This window comes from Punica granatum, chromosome 1 (genome assembly GCF_007655135.1).
Source record: "Punica granatum isolate Tunisia-2019 chromosome 1, ASM765513v2, whole genome shotgun sequence".
Lineage (NCBI taxonomy): Eukaryota > Viridiplantae > Streptophyta > Magnoliopsida > Myrtales > Lythraceae > Punica > Punica granatum.
The window spans coordinates 12,732,270-12,752,242 of record NC_045127.1 but is presented as its reverse complement, the minus strand read 5'-3'; the positions used below and the strand labels follow the sequence as shown (position 1 = coordinate 12,752,242).

The 19,973-nt window shown below is 36.3% G+C and overlaps 2 protein-coding genes and 1 non-coding gene across 3 annotated transcripts; 1 reads left to right on the top strand and 2 right to left on the bottom strand.

Annotated features, from left to right (window-relative positions):
• Positions 1-38: 38 nt before the first annotated feature.
• On the bottom strand, positions 39-2,514 carry LOC116188283 (1-Cys peroxiredoxin). The gene is made up of 4 exons (XM_031517580.1): positions 2,238-2,514; positions 1,370-1,518; positions 906-1,052; positions 39-524 (listed from the first exon to the last, which is right to left on the bottom strand). The coding sequence occupies exons 1-4, from the start codon at positions 2,353-2,355 to the stop codon at positions 276-278; spliced, it is 663 nt and encodes a 220-aa protein (XP_031373440.1). The 5' UTR covers positions 2,356-2,514; the 3' UTR covers positions 39-275.
• Positions 2,515-5,002: 2,488 nt separating this feature from the next.
• Positions 5,003-5,082, bottom strand: LOC116193397. The gene has a single exon (XR_004154303.1). It is a non-coding gene; the product is annotated as a small nucleolar RNA Z199 (small nucleolar RNA).
• A 2,192-nt stretch (positions 5,083-7,274) lies between these two features.
• On the top strand, positions 7,275-8,803 carry LOC116192287. Its single transcript, XM_031520795.1, has 2 exons — positions 7,275-7,903; positions 8,006-8,803. The coding sequence occupies exons 1-2, from the start codon at positions 7,418-7,420 to the stop codon at positions 8,279-8,281; spliced, it is 762 nt and encodes a 253-aa protein (XP_031376655.1). The 5' UTR covers positions 7,275-7,417; the 3' UTR covers positions 8,282-8,803.
• The last annotated feature ends 11,170 nt before the right edge of the window (positions 8,804-19,973 follow it).

Genomic DNA, 19,973 nt, shown 5'->3' with positions numbered 1-19,973 from the left:
AAGAGATTCGTCACTGCAATTATTGATTACTAGGGATATCTAACATAGAAGATATATATATATGATCAGTCATCATCGCCACATAAGAGATTCGTCACTGCAATACACACACATATACTTCCGCATATGTGTACATATATTATTCATTATATGATCAGTCATCATTGCCACATAAGAGATTCGTCACTGCAATTATTGATTACTAGGGATATCTAACATAGAAGATATATATATATATATATATATATAGGTGAGCGATTAAAGTCTCCAAATCTCTAGTCAACCTGAGTGAACCTGAGGTAGCCCTTCTTGGAAGGGAGATCAACGGTCTCGAAGCCCTGAGGGAACATCTTCTTGGCCTCCTGGTCGCTCACGCTTGGCGATATCACCACTGGTTCCCCGGGCTTCCAGTCCACGGGTGTCGCCACCTTGTGCTCTGAAGCCTTCTTTAGTGATTCCACCACCCTCAACACCTCGTCCATGTTCCTTCCCGTGCTCGCCGGATAGAGAAAGCTCAACTTTATCTGTTATATATGAGTATGCATATAATACAGTCATATGAGAAACTCATCATTTTGTTGTCACTTTCACTAAGTTCCCCAAGTTTGTCAAGTTTCCTATTCATTGGATTATGGAAGCATGCATTCCATCCCTACTTAATGAAAAGGTTAAAGAGTACATATTTAATTATGTGTGCATATGAGAAAGGAAAAAATTAATGCTGTGAATATGATTCATGCTCTCGCCTAAAATTCAACCGGTTTCAATTAAGTTTAGTGTTCAATTACGTCAAGTAAAACTACGTCCCATATTCCTCTACCTTTATTTATTTATTTTTAATCTCTCTTCACTATGCCATGGGCCTCCCTTGTTATTCCAAAAATATATAATATATGTGTGCGCACCTTCTTATCAGGGCCAACAATGTGGAGGGCCCGGGAAGGGACCTGATTTCCGGAGGGGTCTTTCTCCTCGGGTTCCGCCATGTTGAGTTGCTTGATAATCTCCCGGTTCGGGTCAGCGATGATTGGGTATCTCACGACACTTCCGGGCTGCATTATAGTATAATAAATTAATTAGGACGAGTAAAATAGTTCAAACCATGTCTTGAAATTTAGAATGAAAAAATAAATAAATAACTGGACAGTCGTGAGAACCTATATGCCAGTTCTATATATGAACCTCTTTGCAAAAATCAATTAGTGCGGACACATGAAGTAATGCGTGTATATCTTATGATCCAAACTGCACGACCTACGCCTAGCAGCCACCTACCATGCCTGCAATCACCTAAGACTAATGGATCAACCTTCAGTCATGTGTATGTGGGCAACAACCGAACGGAGAGAAGAACATATGGATCACATACGGTGTAGGCCTCGATGTCTTTGATCCACTCATTGTGGGACTGCAGATCATTGCAGGAGAGACCCATGAGCTTTACACCCTTCTCGGCAAACTGTCTCTCATATGCCGCCATCTTCCCCAACTCTGTTGTGCATACGGGGGTGAAATCCCCTGAAATCAACAAACGAAGACCAACAAACCGAGAACACGAATTACATGCTGTAAATACACGTTGGATTTGACTAGAGGAGGATATAAATTCAACACACTGGGGAAAAACTAATCATATGATCTGATTATGTGTATATTTTGAAGCCCGTCAAGGATCTGAGTAATATGATCTTCGCACATATTTGAAGCCTGTCCAGGATCAAACCAAAACGATCTTTGTGTATATTGTGAAGCCCATATAGCATCAAACAGATCGATATGTACAACAGGTCGATTATCTATAGCATTACGTGAGTCGTGTCAACTGTCAATTCATTTTTGTTTTCCCCATGAGATACATGATTGTCTTTGGACTATTAGCTCATGGTACTAATCCATGATCGATCGGACCTCAACTTAGGTTGGACGACCTCGATTTAGATTGCCCACGAGACTGGCTTTAATTCAGTGGCTTCAATAGCACGATAAATCTCGCCAAAATGGAAGAAAGTTTTACCGATATATTACAGTGCACCTCGTAGTTGGATCAAGTCACTTCATTTTAAACTTGAACGTGGAGCCACGAACATGCATGCGAGTCTATCTATCTCTCGACTCAATTCAGGGGGGACCCGGCATCACCGATCACGAGCAGAAGCTCATCATCGGTTGATGCGAATGATATTGATATGTACACCGTGTTATATGTTGTATGCAATATGTGTGCGACATTTACATACCAGGATGGGAGAAGAGGATGGTGAAGGAGTTGCCCAAGTAGTTGTGGAGCCACATTTTGCCGTGGGTCGTCTCGACTTCGAGGTTCGGCACAGTGTCTCCGAGCGTCAGCCCCGGCATCTTCTCCTCCTTAATTTTCCCTTTCTTTCTTCTAATTAATTGAAACAAAACACTTTGAACCAGTAACCACCGCGAAGAGGAGAGAACTTTTGAACTGAAGAGAAATCAACAGTGGCAATATGGGTGATCAGCTCCTATGAATGCACAGAGAGCTAAGCTAGAGGGAGGATATATGGGGGAAGGAGGGAAGGAGAGGGGAGGGGGCGTGCATGTGTGGAACGTGTCGGACGGTGATAACCAGCATTGACTCAGCAGCTCCGTCAAACGTATCGGCACGGACTAATTCACTTTAGGCTTCGTGCATTGCTTCCACGTATGGTGCAATGTGGGAGCAGTCTTTTTTTTTTTTCTCTTTTTTTTCTTTGAGCTTCATTCGATCCATTTAAAAAAATAATATATATATCTGGAGGAGACGGATAGCGGGCAGTCGGACGGCTGGTCATGGTTGTCGTATGCATGTAACTCAGTCTTTCGTCCTTTGTCATTGTTGCGGAAGTATAATTCGGGTTTAATCCATGTGCGATTCTCATGCTCTCAAATATCCTGCAAAAAGGGGAAAAATTGCATGAATTGCATCCAAGTGATAGTATGCGAGGCGTTTGGGTCCAGTCACCTCTAGGTAGCTTCCCACCAATATTGAGCATCACCTTCCAACATAAAGGATGCAAGTGCCACTCGTTGATTGTCCGGAACTTCCATAATTGAGAAAATTCTCTCCACTCCACCTATCAAATTCTCTACTTCTATAGGATCAGCGCTTCCCAAGAAAGGAGATGGATTATATTTTTTGAACCTTTCATAAGGCATCATTTGTGGCTCCATCTGAGGTGTAGATGGACTCAGTTGAGTTGAATGCCGCTGAAAGAAAGCAGTCTGTTGCTCAATCAACCGTGTTTGTTGTTCAACCAGGCAGGTCATTGCTACTAGCGTCTGGTGGATTGGTGGATCTTGTTCAATGGGAGCTGCAGCGGCTTCTTGAGGAACTTGAGAAACTTGATCTTCTACCAAAGGTTGAGGTGCATCGGGATAAGCTAATTCCTCTACTACACGATACCTAAGCCGACCTCGACCGGCACACTTAGGTCCCATTACTAATTTCCTAAGCAAAACACAAGTTAGCTGAGCCTTTAACAAACACAATTATAAGATATATCCTGCCTTGGGACCACAACTAATAAAAAAGAACGGGGATCAGGCACACTAAGTCTACAGAATCCTATAACCAAAGCTTTGATACAAAAAATGTCACGACCCGAAATTTCAGCATAATTTCCCTTAAATTTCCTCGATATTCATTACCATATGCACTATTCATACAAAAACATACTTTCCATAAACTCCCAAATATATGTCACCAATCCAACAAGCTCTAATATCTATTTACATTTCAAGAGAGTACTCTTTCTCACCAATCTCAGTAAACCAACTAAACAAAAGTTTCAGATTGTAACATATTTATAGCACTCTACATGAACTTACTACCTATGCTATGAGTGGGTCTAACTGCAAAATTCTTCACGCTAATCCCTGATGTCCCAAAAGATTTCCCGTGCTGCTAGTCTAACTCCTAACTTATCTGAAAAAATATATGCATAGGGTGAGCTGTATCTCAATGAATATTAAATTCCACAATAAAATGAAATATCATACTTGTTTATGCATTCACATGAACAATTACAGTCATATCATTTACTGCAAAATTTTTAATGATATATACACCTACTTTTCAGCCTTGAACCTTCTTATTAACCAATTCAATATTACATAACTCAAGCAGTTATTCTTAAGGAACAAATAATAGTAATACACATAGGGTCGCTATTCTCGCGACAGAGTTTCGATGACACCGTGACCCTGCACTCATATCCACGAGCTTCTCATTTGATTTCTCCTAAGCGGGGACTGCCCGTTATCCTCCAGCAGTAGGAGTCTAGGTGTCCATTTTATATCTCGTCGGATTAGCGGTCTAGGTGTCCATTTTTATATTCCACCGGATCAGCGGTCTAGGCGTCCTTTTTTGTATCCCGCTTGATCGGCGGTCTAAGCGTCCCTTTTTATATACCGCCGAATCAACGGTCTCATAGCTATAAACAATAATATCACCACACCGCAATTAACCGAATTCATTTATAGGAAATCCTCAAAATCCCCATACTACTTCATTCAACTTATCTCCTTCAAACAAACATTGATATAATTAATTTAAGATTTGGTTTCATTCTATAGTGAAACACAAATACTCATAAAGATCCCAAAAATGATAACTCAATGAGTCGAGCCTCCCGGGTGTATAGTCTCGGTCTCATCGACTCCTATAAATTATAAATATAGTTAGAATATCCAGTACATATATATAAATGCTTATTGTTTTCAACTTAATTTGTCCATGGATTCTTGTGATGAAATTCAACTTAACAAAGATAATTCACGCCAAAATAGAAAATCTCAATCCAATCAAGATTAGTGCAAGGCAACAAACCAACTTTTTAAATCGAAGTTCCCATTCTAGACATCTCCATGACCTTAAAATTGTAAATCAGAATTTCCTCATCACTTCTCATAGAAATAGTTTCAAAAAGCAGCAGTCTTTGATTGTTTGATATTAAAGGAGTTCAAAGAAGGCTAAAGGAGAAAAATTGAGATGAGAAATCATCAGAAACTTAAATACAAAGGAATCATGAAACCAAGTTCTATCATATTATTGCAATTTTTTTTCATCACCTGCTTGTTCCTCGACATCAGAACAAAGCCAAACCAGCAAGAACAAGCAAAAGAAACATCAAATCGGCAATGGCCATAAGCTAGGGAATCAATTAGAAGCTCATGAGATAGAAAAGGAGAAGCACGTATGAGCTCAACGAAGCTCGAGAACATTATCAATGGCGGCTCTTTCTCTCTCTCTCTCTCTCCCCCTCTCTCTGTTTTCTTTTTCGTTTTCCTCAACCAAAAACAAAGCAAAGGAATAAGGCAAAACAGAAACAAGGAAGAAAAGAAAAGAAATCACACGTGGAGCCCATGCCATGCTCCGGCAAATTATAAATATATATATAGCATGTATAAGTATCTATGTATTATGCATGGTGTAATAAAAAAATGTAAATTGCATTGGTGGTTCAAAAAGTTTTACAAATGTTTTAATATGGTATAAAAAGTTTTTTTTGCTATTTGATAGTACAAAATGTTTAAAAATTGTTTCAGTATAGTACAAACCGTCCTCTCGCTATTGACGTCGTCAAACTGTCCTTTACAAGATATGTAAATTTTACATCATCATATAACTTACGTAAAATATTTTGTACTATTAAGTTACAATTTCAAAACATTTTGCACCATCATGTAACGTCCCACAAAAACCGGTTTTGCATCATCAGCTTCGGTTTGACGGCATCAATGGCGAGATGACGATTTGTTTTATATTGAAATAACTTTGAAATATTTTGTACCATCAAGTAGTAAAAAAAACTTTTTGTATCATATTGAAACATTTGTAAAACTTTTGAACCACCAGTACAATTTACTCCACATTTTCTGTTAGGATAGGTTTGGTTTTTTCGGGCTTTCATTTCAGGATTTTCGTTACACCACCACCCAAGATCCAGATCTCTAGCGACCTCGGAAGCCACCGGTGACCATAAGCATAGGGCTGGTGGCGACTGTCGATGATCCCACCCCCTAAAATCATATCCTAGAAGTTGCATTCCTTCAAATCTCGATTCTACTGGGTGTGGCCAGTGAAGGCGACAACCACAACCACACCCACGCCCAAGGTTGTGGCTACCTCAGAGTCGTTGGTGACCCTGGGCTTTGGGTGATGACCTCCAACGACAGCTCCACCTCTCCTCTTTGAGCATCAGAGTAGCTTTGCATTTTTTTCATCATAATTTTAAAGCAAACATACGGCTGCATCCTAAAAAAAGAAACGTTAAGGCTCAAAGAGAGAAGTCATAAGATCTAGAGTCCCTGGTATCTTTCTAAAGAAAAAACATTTTCAATTTAAAAATGGCACCAGAGAAACTTGGTTCTGTGGAGAAATTTTTTAATTTTCCTAAAAAAAAATTTGTATAGTAAAAGACTGCAAATATATATTTATATGTTCACTTAAATAGAAATGAAATTGTTTTTCTAAAAATATTTGCTTCTCCACTATTCAAATTGTATATCGATTAGAAAGGATTTTTTTTTAAATCTCCAGTTTTTCATTATCCAAATACTTCCTTTTCTATTTTTCTAATTTATGATTTTGCTTGTCTACTTACTTTTTTAATTATAAATTGAATTTATAATTTCATTTAATAATGATTTTCTCGTATCTTTTATTCTAGAGGTTATCAAAGGTTGTATATACTTTTTCTTTTAGTTTTAAATTTATTTATTATTAGTTCATGATCGCCAAGATCGTTTGAAGGTTTTGTTGTTATCTACAATTATATAGTGAATATACTTTACAAGTATGAGTATGCTAAACATAATGAATCGATCATTTATTTTTGCAAATTAACGTTCATTGCCAAATTGATTGTTGATTTGTCCCTTCAAATGCGAACACTTTTATATATTGATAACTATAAAAGCAATGAGTTGCACATTCATGATGCTTTATTTTGAATGATAAAGCCAAGTTAGATTGTGATACTACATATGTGACTTGATTAAAAAATTATCATGTGTAAGATATTATTTTTTTAAGATATTTGTCCATAGCCAACAAAAGTATTCTTAAATTTGGTGGGCGTCCGATCCATAAATTTGCTGTTCCTTTAAGGTTCTCCTCCTGAGGTTGATGGAGATGTCGCTTCACGAAGTAGGAGATTTCGAGAAGATATGGGACAATAATGAACTTTCTGAAACTGAAACATCATCTAATTTCAGCAAACTGGGGACTGTCAGAGTTGAGGGATGCAATAAGCTTCTCACAGTCTTTCCATTAACTTCAACAGAGAAGAGGTGGCAGAATCTTAAAGAGGTCTATATATTTCTTTGTAATTTTTTGGAATCTGTATTTGAAGTTGATGGCAATGGGCGGGAGTACTCAGATAAGAAAGTGAAGCGCACAACAGCAATAATGCTCCTTGAATTGCAAAAATTGAATTTGGCTAAGCTTCCGAAACCAAAATGCGTTGTCTATGATGAGAAGGTGTCCAAAACCAAAACTGTGGTGGGTTTTCCGAATCTCACAGAACTCACTGTGGAGGAGTGCGAATGTTTAACAGATCTCGTCTCGCTCACAACAGCGACAACTCTTCTGAAACTGGAGACGCTACAAATAGAGAGATGCGAGGACATGCGAGAGGTTGTTTCCCGAGGGGACGGCGAAGCAGACCAGATGGATGAAATCATCATTCCCCGTTTGTGGTCATTGTGGCTTTCTTCTCTTGAAAGCCTGGAGTGTTTCTTCTATGGTAGTTCTCCTCTATTTCTATTTCCCTCCTTGGAAGATCTAGTAATAACTGGTTGTTATAAGGTGAAGGGGTTCATTGCTGAGCCTCCAAATGGGAGACCTCAACTTCAAGATGATGATGTTGCCTCCCAGAGACTTTTCAATGAGAAGGTACGGTGTGCTACGTATGTGTATGAGCTGCAGATGCTGCAAAAGGTTTGTTGTTCTTTACTTTGCCATTGCTGATCTGAAATAATTAATTGTTCTGCACAGCTCTTTCTTCCAAATTTGGAGGAATTACAGATTAGCACTATCGAATTGAGAGCTCTATGGAAGAATCAACTTTCTCCGGGGACCTTCTGCAAATTAAAACTTCTTAAGGTGGAGGGATGCACTAAGCTCCTCAGCATTGTTCCATCTTTTATGCGGAAGAGGCTACGGAACCTGGAGTGCCTCAAAGTAGATGATTGCTCTTCATCAGAGTGTACATATGAGGGATTGGATGCTGGAGATAGCAGCACATCAGCCGGGATGAACCGTCAGACATAACCTGAAGATGAAGAGTGTGTGGAGAAACTCCAAGAACTGCATGTATTTAATTGTCCGCAGATACGATATCTAATTGGGAGCATAGATGGAAAGTGCAGACATGCGGCTCCCTGAATCGTAGTACTTCCCAGGTCGACAACTCTTGAACTCGAGAAATTGCCAGCACTTTGTAAGTTTTGGCAGGGGAACTTATACACTTTAGAGTTGCCATCCTTGAATAAGTTGTCTGTCCGAGAGTGTGGAGGTCTAGAGGAAGCTGTTAGTGATGCTATAGATATACTACAACAAGATTTAGACGACCAAATTGATATCGCCATTCAGCAAAAGAGACCGCCTTTCTGGGTTGAAATTCTTATCCTAGCTTGCTCTTTTTCTATGTTTTCTAGCTTCCCAACCCAAATTATGAAGCTTGCAACTTGCAAGGCTGTAAAACATCAATGCAGGCAATTAATGTCAAAAGTCAATTTAAGCCTGTTTGGATGACAAATATATTGACAGGTACTAATTCTTGTTTTGGATTAAGTAACAAATGTTCAAAATATGAAACTTGCAAAGAAGATAAGGATGTATACGTACTGCAGCTCACATATTCTGCTGGACAGTGCCTTTTCGATCCCATTCACTGTGCCGTCATATGTACGCGACACCAGTTGGTGGACCTTTCATAATGGTATACAGATGTATAGATTGGTTGGTTAATGATATGTCTGAAGGCGGCTTCTCATTTGAAAGAAGTTTGCTTCAACTAACATTAAATCCTCAACTTTAACCCCTTTTTTAATTGAATTTTATCTTCAAAGTTCAACAATTTATTCTCGTTTGTCCAACAGTCATTACATTTTCTGTCAGAAAATGTATTTTCAACTAAAAATAATTTTCAAATTTTAAAAAGAAAATAATGGTGTGGAAAGTTCTGGTTTTGTTCCCCGAGTTGATATAGGGCGTGGGGAAGTCCGGTATTAGGAAGTCCAATGCCCAATCATTTCATTTTCTGTTTCCACCTTTTCTGTTCCAACATTCTTTCTAGCATGACATGGTGTGACGGTGACATCATTTAATATTTTAGTTTAATTATTTAGTATTTTTTTAACAATAATTTAGCATTTTAGTTCAAATATTTAATTTTTTTAATTATTTAGTATATTTTAACAACGATTTAGTATTTTAATTCAATTATTTAGTATTGAACAAAAATACTAAATATTTGAACTAAAATGCAAAACCAGTCATCGTAACACTGAGTCATCTTGAAATTTTCCCTATTTGAAAGCACCAAGAGAATACATACATACATACATATATATATATATATATATATATATACACACGTGTGTTTACACAGTCTGTGACCGATAAATAAGTGCTTTTGAGTTATTGCGAAGGAATTGAATATTTACTAGTGACATATTCTCAGGGTACAATTCCCAACTTGCCAATTCTGGAGTCTACGGATTGGAACGATGAGCTGATAGAGCACATATTGAGTGTTCGTCAATCTCATCCTAAAGGTTTGCATGGACTATGAGTTCTGGCGGTGGAAAGGTTTGCTGTCCCGTCTGCTATCTTTAATGCATTTAGTCTCCTCTTTAAACTGAGGAAACTTGAGGAGCTCATACTTGTTGATGCTTCACTGGAAGTTCTATTCTCATGTGAAGTTGCTCCTTCAGCTCTTGCTAATAAGGACAGCTCTGGGAATGTTGTTGCCGTACCACTAAGGAGATTGAAGCTGGTCCGATGTCCCGAGCTATTCAATATTTGGAAGGGAGACGAAGTTACTTTCTCAAAACATTATGTTGTATTTGATTTTAGAGTTGAGTTTTAATTTTAATTGGTTTGTAATGATTATGTTGTTGAATTATGAGAAAAATATAAAAAAGTAATGAATAATTGAGAGAAATTCATACATTTTTTATTCTTTCTAATTAGTTTCTTCAAATTACTCGAGGATTTCTTGTAAATTCATACACTCGTGTCCTCTCTTTTTATCAATATCAATACTATTACAAAAGGACAAGGAAAATAGTTTATCTAACTTTTCTTCTTCCAAAAATACCCCTATGAAAATATTACGATTAATTAATTACGGCTAAATTAAGGAAAGTTAGAGGTTAACTTTGTTAATTCCTATAATTAGCAACTACCAACTTCGCCACTTCTCTCTAAATTTTTCTCTACTTCTTCCCTTTTCTCTCTTTCATTTCTTCCCCACGTTCCCTCTCTATTCTCTATCCCCTCACCATTTTTAATAATTATATTATTTGGTATGATTAGTGATTTATTTATGTTAAAAAATTATGAATAATTATATCTTCGGAAAGCTTTTAAAGAAGTATAAAAGTCATATCAGATAGTGGGTAACGCAACTAAAAGCCTTAAGAGAGTATAGTGCAAAAGGATTCGAGAAATCTCACCAAAAATGTTTTTTTTTATTGTATTGTTCCACATATATTAAAGGTTTTTTTTAAAAAAATTCATTGAGGGTATTTTTATAAATTCACTTTAGGGGAGGCTTTTTCCTTATTGATACATACTAGAGCTATACTCGCAGTACGTAATAATAATAATAATTAATTATTTTGTAATAAATGAAATGATAATTGAGAAAAGTAATACCTTAGCTAATTGGCCACTTTAATTAGCATTTAATTAAAAGAATTAATTATATTAAAACATGAGATAAATAATTAAACAAATTAATAGAAAATAAGAAATTGCTCATCACATATTTGAGAAAGAAAATTGGAATGCAATTGAAGAGGTGAGGGAGAGACGGGAGAGGATGGGGAGAAAGAATGTCGGTATTTTTTGAAGTAAAATTTTATCATTTTAATGTTAAATTAATAACTCTGATTAATTAAAATATATTTGATAAGGGCATTTTGGGGAAGGACAAGTGAGATCAAAGGGGTCACCTCTCTCTTTATATAATCTTATACTATCATACTATTATTTAAGAGAATTCTTGATTTTGTAACTATCTTTTTTATTTTCTAAAATTTGAGATTATTATATGTATTCAATTATCCTTTTCCTATTTTTTAGAGGAAAAATTTTAAATTAAAAAAAGAAGGAAAGAAAGCACCCACTTCCACTTGGCTTTTCATTCACGTTTTCTCTTATTTATTTATTTATTTTTAATTATAAAAATTGTAAATTCTATTAATTGTATAAAAAAAGAATCATAAAATTATAAAGGGGAAAAGGGGAAAATTTTTTTTTGCTCCTATAAGTTTAGCCTCTGGTCAATTTTGATCCTCTAAGTTTTAAAAGTGACAAATTAGTCCTAAACGTTTGTTTCGTAAGGCAATTTTGGTCAATTTCGTGGTATATAAAATAAAAAAATGTCTTTCTTTTTCAAAACCTATATGACTGCATTTTAATTGAAAGCCAACTTATAGGAAAAAAAATGTCTTTTTCAAAACTTTTAGGACCGCAAATAGTCTTATATGGAGCAAATGTATAGAACTGATTCGGTAGTCTTAAATCTCATAGACCAAAATTGATTGAATGTCAAACTTATTGTTGAGAGTGGTTGTCATGAAAAACTCAAAGAGAAATTGACGGGTTTATAAAAAATTAGGTACCACAACCTACCGGCTCGAGTTTTTGAGTTGGAGATGAGCCAAATCGCTTATAAGTCCAGTGAATATTTTATATTTATAGGATTAAAAATATCATTTTCCCAACTGTAAAATTACTATAGAAGTACTCATACATTTCAAACGTCTTGCAGGCATATATTTTATAAATGTGGCGTGCTATGCACGGATGATTTTCTGGTAGTGTAGATGAATAGATATAAGAAATTTGAGTAGATTTTCAAAATATATGAAATTTGCAAGAGAAGAAGGAAACGCTATTGCAGTCGCAGCTCAAAATCCAACTTAACACCATTAAAGCTCCTTTTGTAGATTGTATAGGGATATATTGGTTGCTATATGAAAATTCTTTCTTTGAGGTCCTAAGGATTTCTAAGAGAAATGTCTGCTGATGGGTGGCGGCTTTCTCGTTAAAAAGGAGTTTGCTTCAATAAACATAGGGACAAAAAGACATTTTAGTCGTCAATCTTAACTTGTCTTTTCACTTTCGTCTTGCACATTTTTTTAATTGTACTTTATCTATTGTTCGAAAATTTATTCTTTGGTCCAACAGTAAAAAATATTTTCAAACATAAGAAATATAAACACGAAGAACAAAAAAGAACGAAGAGCAAGGGAGAGGGGATGGTAAGGAGCGCCATCGCTAGCGGCCTCTGCTATGCCGAAATCGAGAACCACATTGGTTGCCTACGGCATCAGTTGGCCCATTAACTTGGAAGTAGGTCGAAATTTTGGGTCCATCCGGGCTAGCGGAGTCACCAAGGATAGTGGTTGTTGGCAGGCGCTATGCTGTTGCAAGCGACCTTGCTTGGTTGATGCGTTGTCGGCTTGGCTCCCATCGTCACCCCATTCTCCACTTTAATCTTAAGATTCTTTTTGGGTTAAATCTTAGTTTTCTTATAAAAATTTTGAACATTATTTTTAGATTAATTTTTGGACGAAAAAGTAGATGGTAGGAGCAAAGAGACCCATGTGTGTAATGATAAAACAATTTTAAAAAGATGGATAAATGTGAAAAAGTAACTAGGATGAGGACAAAAAAAGTCGATTTTATTCTATAAATATCTTACACTGCCTATCCTATACTCGGTTTCTAGATTCGTTCATTGCACCAACTGTTAAAAAAAAATTTAAGATAGAAAATTTCATTTATCTATATATAAGAAATTGGATTTAATAATATTTGTTAATGTGAATTTTATAGTTACAAATTTATTTAACATAAACACTTTTTATACTATATAATTTTATTATGATGTGAAAATACTTAATTTATTTAAAATTATTCACTATTTTCACATTTACATAAATATTAATAAATTATATTTCCTTTGTATGTGTGTGAGGATATTTTAGTTCTTAGAAATATACCTTATGAATTGTTTTAAATCTTATGATGATTATATAAGTTATATTATAATAAGAAAAAATAGTTAACTCTAAAAATGAACCTTTTTACAGACCTATTTATTAATTATTATTAGAGTCAATGTGTAGAATTATATAAAGTGAAAATTTGTATTATATTTCAGTAGTATAACAAATTTAAATAAACTAACAAACATAACTTTTTTTTGTATATTTGAACAAATATATGATCAATTGTCTAACGATAATTATTTAAAACAATTACTAAAATAGACTTTCATATGTATATATATATTTTCAGAATATATATATATATATATATATATTATTTTATTATTTATTCATTTATTTGATGAATATTTTCTTAATGTGAATTAATTGTATATATTTATAATTAGGCCACTATTTAATGCATTTGTATTCGAGTTTATATATATATATAGATTTTTACTATTAATTAAGAGAATTTCATTATGTTGTAACTACCATTTTTATTTTGGATACCGACCGAAGGCATCTTCTCTACTCTATCTCTTGCAACGGAGATAGAAATTCACCATAGATTAATGGACTAGAGTGGAGATCCTCCTTCCCAGTTTTGACTGCCTTTCATGGAGAATTGTTGTAAGAAGGTAGTCGACCGGGATTATTGGTTTTTAGGAAAGGCTTGCTACACTTGCAGTGTTCTTACTCGAGGCTTTCACATTTATTTTCTTTTAAGGTAAATAGCACCGTACAACACGTTTTTTTTTCATATTGTAGCACAAATTCAAATAATTTCACTGCACAACACGATATTTTTTTTTCACTGCGCAGCATGCCGTCCATATTCCATCAAGACAATGGCGGGAAAATTGACCGGCAACTTGTTTGGAGGCGGTTAGGGGCATAAACAAGAAAATAAAATTAAAAAATAGGAAAAAAAGGGAAATGTTGTATAGATCGAAAGAGGCGGTGGGGCCGGCCCCACCGGCTGCCCACTCCCTGATCGGGGTCGTCGGCGTGGTCATAACACGTCGAGAAAAAGGGTGGTCGGCCGACGAGGTCCCCCCCCCCGAATGGTAGCCACCCCCCAATCGGGGTCGTTGGCGTGCTCTGACCACGCATGCTCTAAATTTTCAAAATTTATTTTTCTTTATTTTTGCTCCTAAGTTCTTATTTGTTACAAAATTTCCCCCAAACAAGCTGCCACGTCTGCATTCCGTTCATTCCCGCCATTTTTTTGACAGAATTAGGATGTAATGATATGCGGTGAAAAAAAAAAATTCGTACTGTATAAGAAAATGATTTGAATTTGTACTGCAGGTTGAAAAAAAAACAAAAAACATACTGTACGGTGCTATTTTCCCTTTCCTTTATAATTTGCATGGCAGGTCAACTAATGTTTCACTCTCTTGTAATTTCTACCTGGGTAGTTTCTTTTGTATCTATTTTTGTAGTGAACCGATTTATGAAGAATCCCCATTATCGATTGAGAAAATAAAAACCGCTTTACTTCGTAAGATTTAACTTTATTATAAACACAATTCATTTCTAAGTTTCTATGCACTTAACAAAAAAAAAATCATTTCTTAGTTTCTTACTTGTTACGAAAACTCACGTTTCCTCATCCATGTATTCTATATTTATTTAGTTTTTTTTCTTTTTTTTAATTGTAAAACTGAAAATTCTATTAATTATATAATAAATAATCACATAATAAAAAAATTTCTGTACACAAGCTTATATATTTCAAATGTTTTGTATGCATATATTTCGCTTGCTGTGCTATGCACAGATGACTTTCTTGTATATATTTTTTAGGGCAAATTTCGACGACACCCCCTATAGTTTGTAAAATGGCCAGTGACTCATTCTTCTTTCAAAATTAGCCACACACCACCATTTTTTTGTTATTTCTACTGTTTTTTCCTACATAAGGTCAGATTTGGTACCGGTAAAGAAATCAAGTAATGGGTCGGTTTGTGCAGTTCCGTGATATTAGATCCACATGACAAAGTGAATGTTCTCTTGGTACCTTGTCAACAAAAGGAGAGGTGGTGCGCGGCTAATCTTTAAAAGGAGGGGTGCTACTGGCTATTTCACAAAATTATAGGGGTGTCGTCGAAATTTATCCTGTTTTTTATTCAAATTTTCCTGCCTTATTCCGATACTCATGTTCAACTCTGCTCCAGCAGATGGAAAATGGGTCCGCTAAAATGCTGACATACTGTAATGGAAAAATGCAGGTTTCCTTCCCCAAATTGGAGATACTCACACTTTCTCACATAAATAGACGGTGGGAAATGTGGCAGCATGATCAACTCTCTGGCGAGTCGTTTCATCAATTGAAGGAAGTCAAGATTGAAAGATGCAGGTGCTTGAGATATGTACTGACACCCACTCTGATGCAATATTTCACAAGGCTTGAACGAATTGAAATCAAAGACTGTAAAACGCTGGGAGAAATTATTGGGAAAGAGAAGGAAGAGGAGGATGGTCCAGAGCATTGTATGAAGTTCCCCATGTTAGGCTATACACTTGTGGACTCCTTGCAGAAGTTGATTAGTTTCTACCCGGGTGATTCCCCGCTGGAATGCCCATCCTTGAAAGTCATAATAATAAAAAACTGCCCCCGAGATGAGGGCATTCACTTGTCCAGTTTTGATGGATGCTGAGGGAGGCAGAGATCAACTCGGTGAAGATGACATCCATATACAAACTGTACCATTTTTCAATGAGAAGGTGAGTTATTTGTCCACATAGTTGCTTCACATACTGGCAGGCTGAGCTTGTTTCTTGTTATAATGACGTAAACTGAGATTTCATTAACTTTTATTTGGAATCCTTGCTTATCAATCAATGAGGATATTCCATAAACTAAGATTTCTGCAATTCCGGAAAGAGAAACATTCAATTTCATGTACTAAAATAGTGGGGCGGAATGTGCAGGTTTTGTTCCCTGACTTGAAGGAATTGACACTTTCTGGCTTGGATAGTTTGAGCACTATATGGCATAACAAATTTTATGGGGACTCACTTCGTGGATTGGAGGAAATCAATATTGAAAGTTGTGGAATGCTGCGGAAAATGTTTCCACCAATCACTGTTCAAAGATGTATGTGCCTGAAGACACTAGCCGTAACTGGTTGCGGTTCATTAGAAGTAGTATTCGATCTCGTGGTAGATAATGGTGATGAAATTCATGAAGACAATGAACAAGGTGAAGCCTCAAGAGTTGCATCGTTGGGAAAACTGGAGATATCACGACTGCCAAAGCTAAGGAGTTTGTGGAATGTTGACAAAGAAGGAATTGTAAGCTTTGAAAACCTGAAGGAGGCACATGTGCGTGAATGATCGAAACTCGTAAATCTTTTCCCAGCCACTATAGCCAGAGGTCTTACGAGACTTGAGTGCCTGAATATGGAAGAATGTGGTTTAGAATGGATTGTTGCCAAAGGAGAAGAAGCAATTGGAAGGTTCGTGTTCCAGGGTTGGAGGTTACCAAAGCTTGGGGTTTCTATCCCCGAGTACGTACTTCTGAATGGCCTATGCTAAAACAGTTGGTGGTGCATGGATGCAACAAAGTAGAAGCATTTGCTTCAGGGTATGGGAACCTTCATCTGGGCAGTGTGAAAGGTCGTGAGGTCGCTGCCAAGCCACCGCTCTTCTTAGTTGACAAGGTAAGCTGGACATACTATGATATAGAAGAGGCGTGCAGGGTATTCCTCAATGTGGAACCATTTTGATCTTCATCACCCTTTCTTTCGCTTTAGGTTACAATTTTCTTATTTTCATTGGTACAATTATGTGGAACCATTTTGATCTTCACATGTGAATTTATTGTTCTTTTGATGTTCTCCTGTGATTCTTATAGAGAGACAACCTTTCCTCCTTTTGCGTATATGCTAGCAATTCATTAATTTTAGGACAAATTACCCCATATATCCCATGATTTCACATTTCTTTCAAATATATCATATGCTTTTAAAATGACCTAACATATCCCATCGTTTTCATTTTTTTTTCCAAATCTATCATGCCGTTATATCTTCGTCAATATTTAATGGTCTTGCTACTGTGGCCCTTTTACCGGGGATAGATTTGAGAAAAAAAATTAAAACTATGGGATAGATTTGAGAAACAAATTAAAACTATAGGATAGATTTGAGAAAAATTAAAACCATGGGATAGATTTGGAAAAAAATGCAAACCATAAGATATTTTAGATCATTTTTAAAGTATAGGATATATTTGAAAGAAATGTGAAACTATGGGATATATGGGGTAAAAATCCCTTAATTTTATGCATCTAAAAGAATTATTAGAAGTTTGAAAATATAAATGCACCCCGAAACATTTAATTAAAATCACTTTGATTTTAACTTTAACTTTAACTTAACACACTACACAACAAAAATACACATTTTCCAAGTCAAAAATTTTAACTTTAACTTTAACTCAACACACTACACAATCATTAGTTCTTTTCCACAATCAAAATCAAAGTTACTTTAACTTTGAAATCAAACGCATCATTAGGAGCTCTGTATTGATCTTGCTTATTGGTTGTAGCTATGGATCGTGTGAGTTGCCAAACAAGCATCATTTGCTGCATCCTTCTTAATAGGAGTTGATGTGTGACTTATTGATTCTGCTTGCCACTAGGATGCGTTCCCCAATTTACTTAGCTTGAGAATTGAAGCCAAGGAAGAAATATGGCCTCACCAGTTCAGTGGGGAAATTTTTCCCAAGTTAAAGAATTTGAAGATAAACAACTCAAAGGATTTGGCAGCTGATCTCCCCGCTCAATCCCTGCATAGATTACAGAATTTGGGTAAACTTGTCCCGAGCAAATAGCATTTCAAAGATATTGAGGCGCAGGAAGGATCTACTGTCAAAGGTATAACAGGTCACCTCATGCACCAAGTCCCAAATAATGGTGCAGCTCAATTCCGGTATAGATTACAAAATTTGGGTAAACTTGTCCTGGGAAGATGTCATTTCAAAGATATTGAGTCGCATGAAGGATCTCCTGTCAAAGGTATAACAAGGAAGCTTGTGCACCAAGTCCCAAATAATGTTGCTCTTCCACATTTGGGATTCCTTGAAGTGTCAGAGTGTTCATGCTTAACAAACTTGGATCAGTTGCCACAGTCGTTCCAAAGCTTGACCGTTCTAAAAGTATTGGCTTGTCATGAATTACTATGTCTAATGGCATCCGCAATGGCAAAAAGCCTCATCCGACTTACTCATACGACCATAGAGAATTGCAGAGTTATGGAGGAGGTGGTTGCAACTGAAGGTTATGTGGAAGCAAATGATGAGATTACTTTTGAGCAGTTACAGAAGTTGACTTTAAGTTCATTATCAGAGCTCGCCAGCTTCTCCAGAGGAAATTTCAATGTCAAATTCCCATCCCTTTGGCAAGTGTCTCTGAGTGAATACCCCAAGATGGAGCTTCTTTTCCATGGGACCTTAAGCATGCCTATGTTAGCGATAGTTGAGATATCAGGGAAAGCCACCTTTCTTCATGATCACAACCTTAATGCAGCAATGCTGGAGTGATCTCAAGCAACCGTATGCATATTCATCAAGATTTTCGTACTTGTCAATAACTTTTTTTCTTTTCCCTTGTCGTGTGATATATAATCTTCATAATTATCATGCAGGGCGGTCAACTCGAAAAATAGAGCGAGGTGAAGCAACATCACGGTATGTCATATGTAATTTTGGAAGGTCTCAGCAAAAAGAATAAATAGGAAGGCTACCAAATACTGCTTTTCGATTTTATTACTGGTAAATTGAAATTATGATAAAAATCCTTTGCTTCATAAACAAAGTGGGTAAGCACAACAATTCATGTCTTTCTTTGGAATAATGTACGTATCAAGATGGTATCCCTCAAAGGGTTCGTTAACATGGAACTGCTTGTCAAGTTTAATTTCGTAGTAGTCTTGGTTGAAAATGGTTTCATATATGCATCTTTTTATAATCTACAAGTTCGTTCTTGCTGTCTGTGATTGCAGAGAATTCTTGGGCAGGCACATCATCAGACAGTAAATTGTCTTATTTAATATAGGTTGGTATTCTTTCTTCTTTGTTATGCTTTCAAGCTTTGTATTCATGGATTCATCACGGGTGAGCGCCTAAGCAAGAATGATCTGTTATCTGAAGTAGTTGAAGAAACCTATGTGTTCCTTTACTTCGAAGCTGCTCAACTTTTAAATAACCAAGAGCTTTGTAGTTTGGATGCGATACCTCAGTCAGTAAATGAGCAGTGGTGGATCGATCAGGTAAGTTTGTTGGAAACACGAGTAACAGTCAACAGAAGAACTATTAAGCATAAGCCGCGAGAACTGGAATTTATATAGGGGTCTGTATGATTCTAATATCAGCCTTATTAACATAACTTTTGAGTATTCTGGACCAACCATTAATTGTAGTATTATTATTGAAGTTCTCAACTCTGGCTTGTCTTAGAGTAAACAAGTCCTGACCGCGCCGCTTATTTTTCCATGGCTCCGCTTCATATACTGGAATGCTGGAGAAATTTACTAGAGAAAATAGATCCAGCGGATTGGACTCTTCTCCGCATATCCTTCTTCTTTCATTAAAAGGTACAGTCTTGTCAAGCCTCTATTGACATTGATGAGTTTTTATTCCTTATAAATTCTTTAAAGGAATGTCTTCCCCTTGACAATGGAAGCCCTTGTCAACTACATACCCCCAATTAAACACTTAAT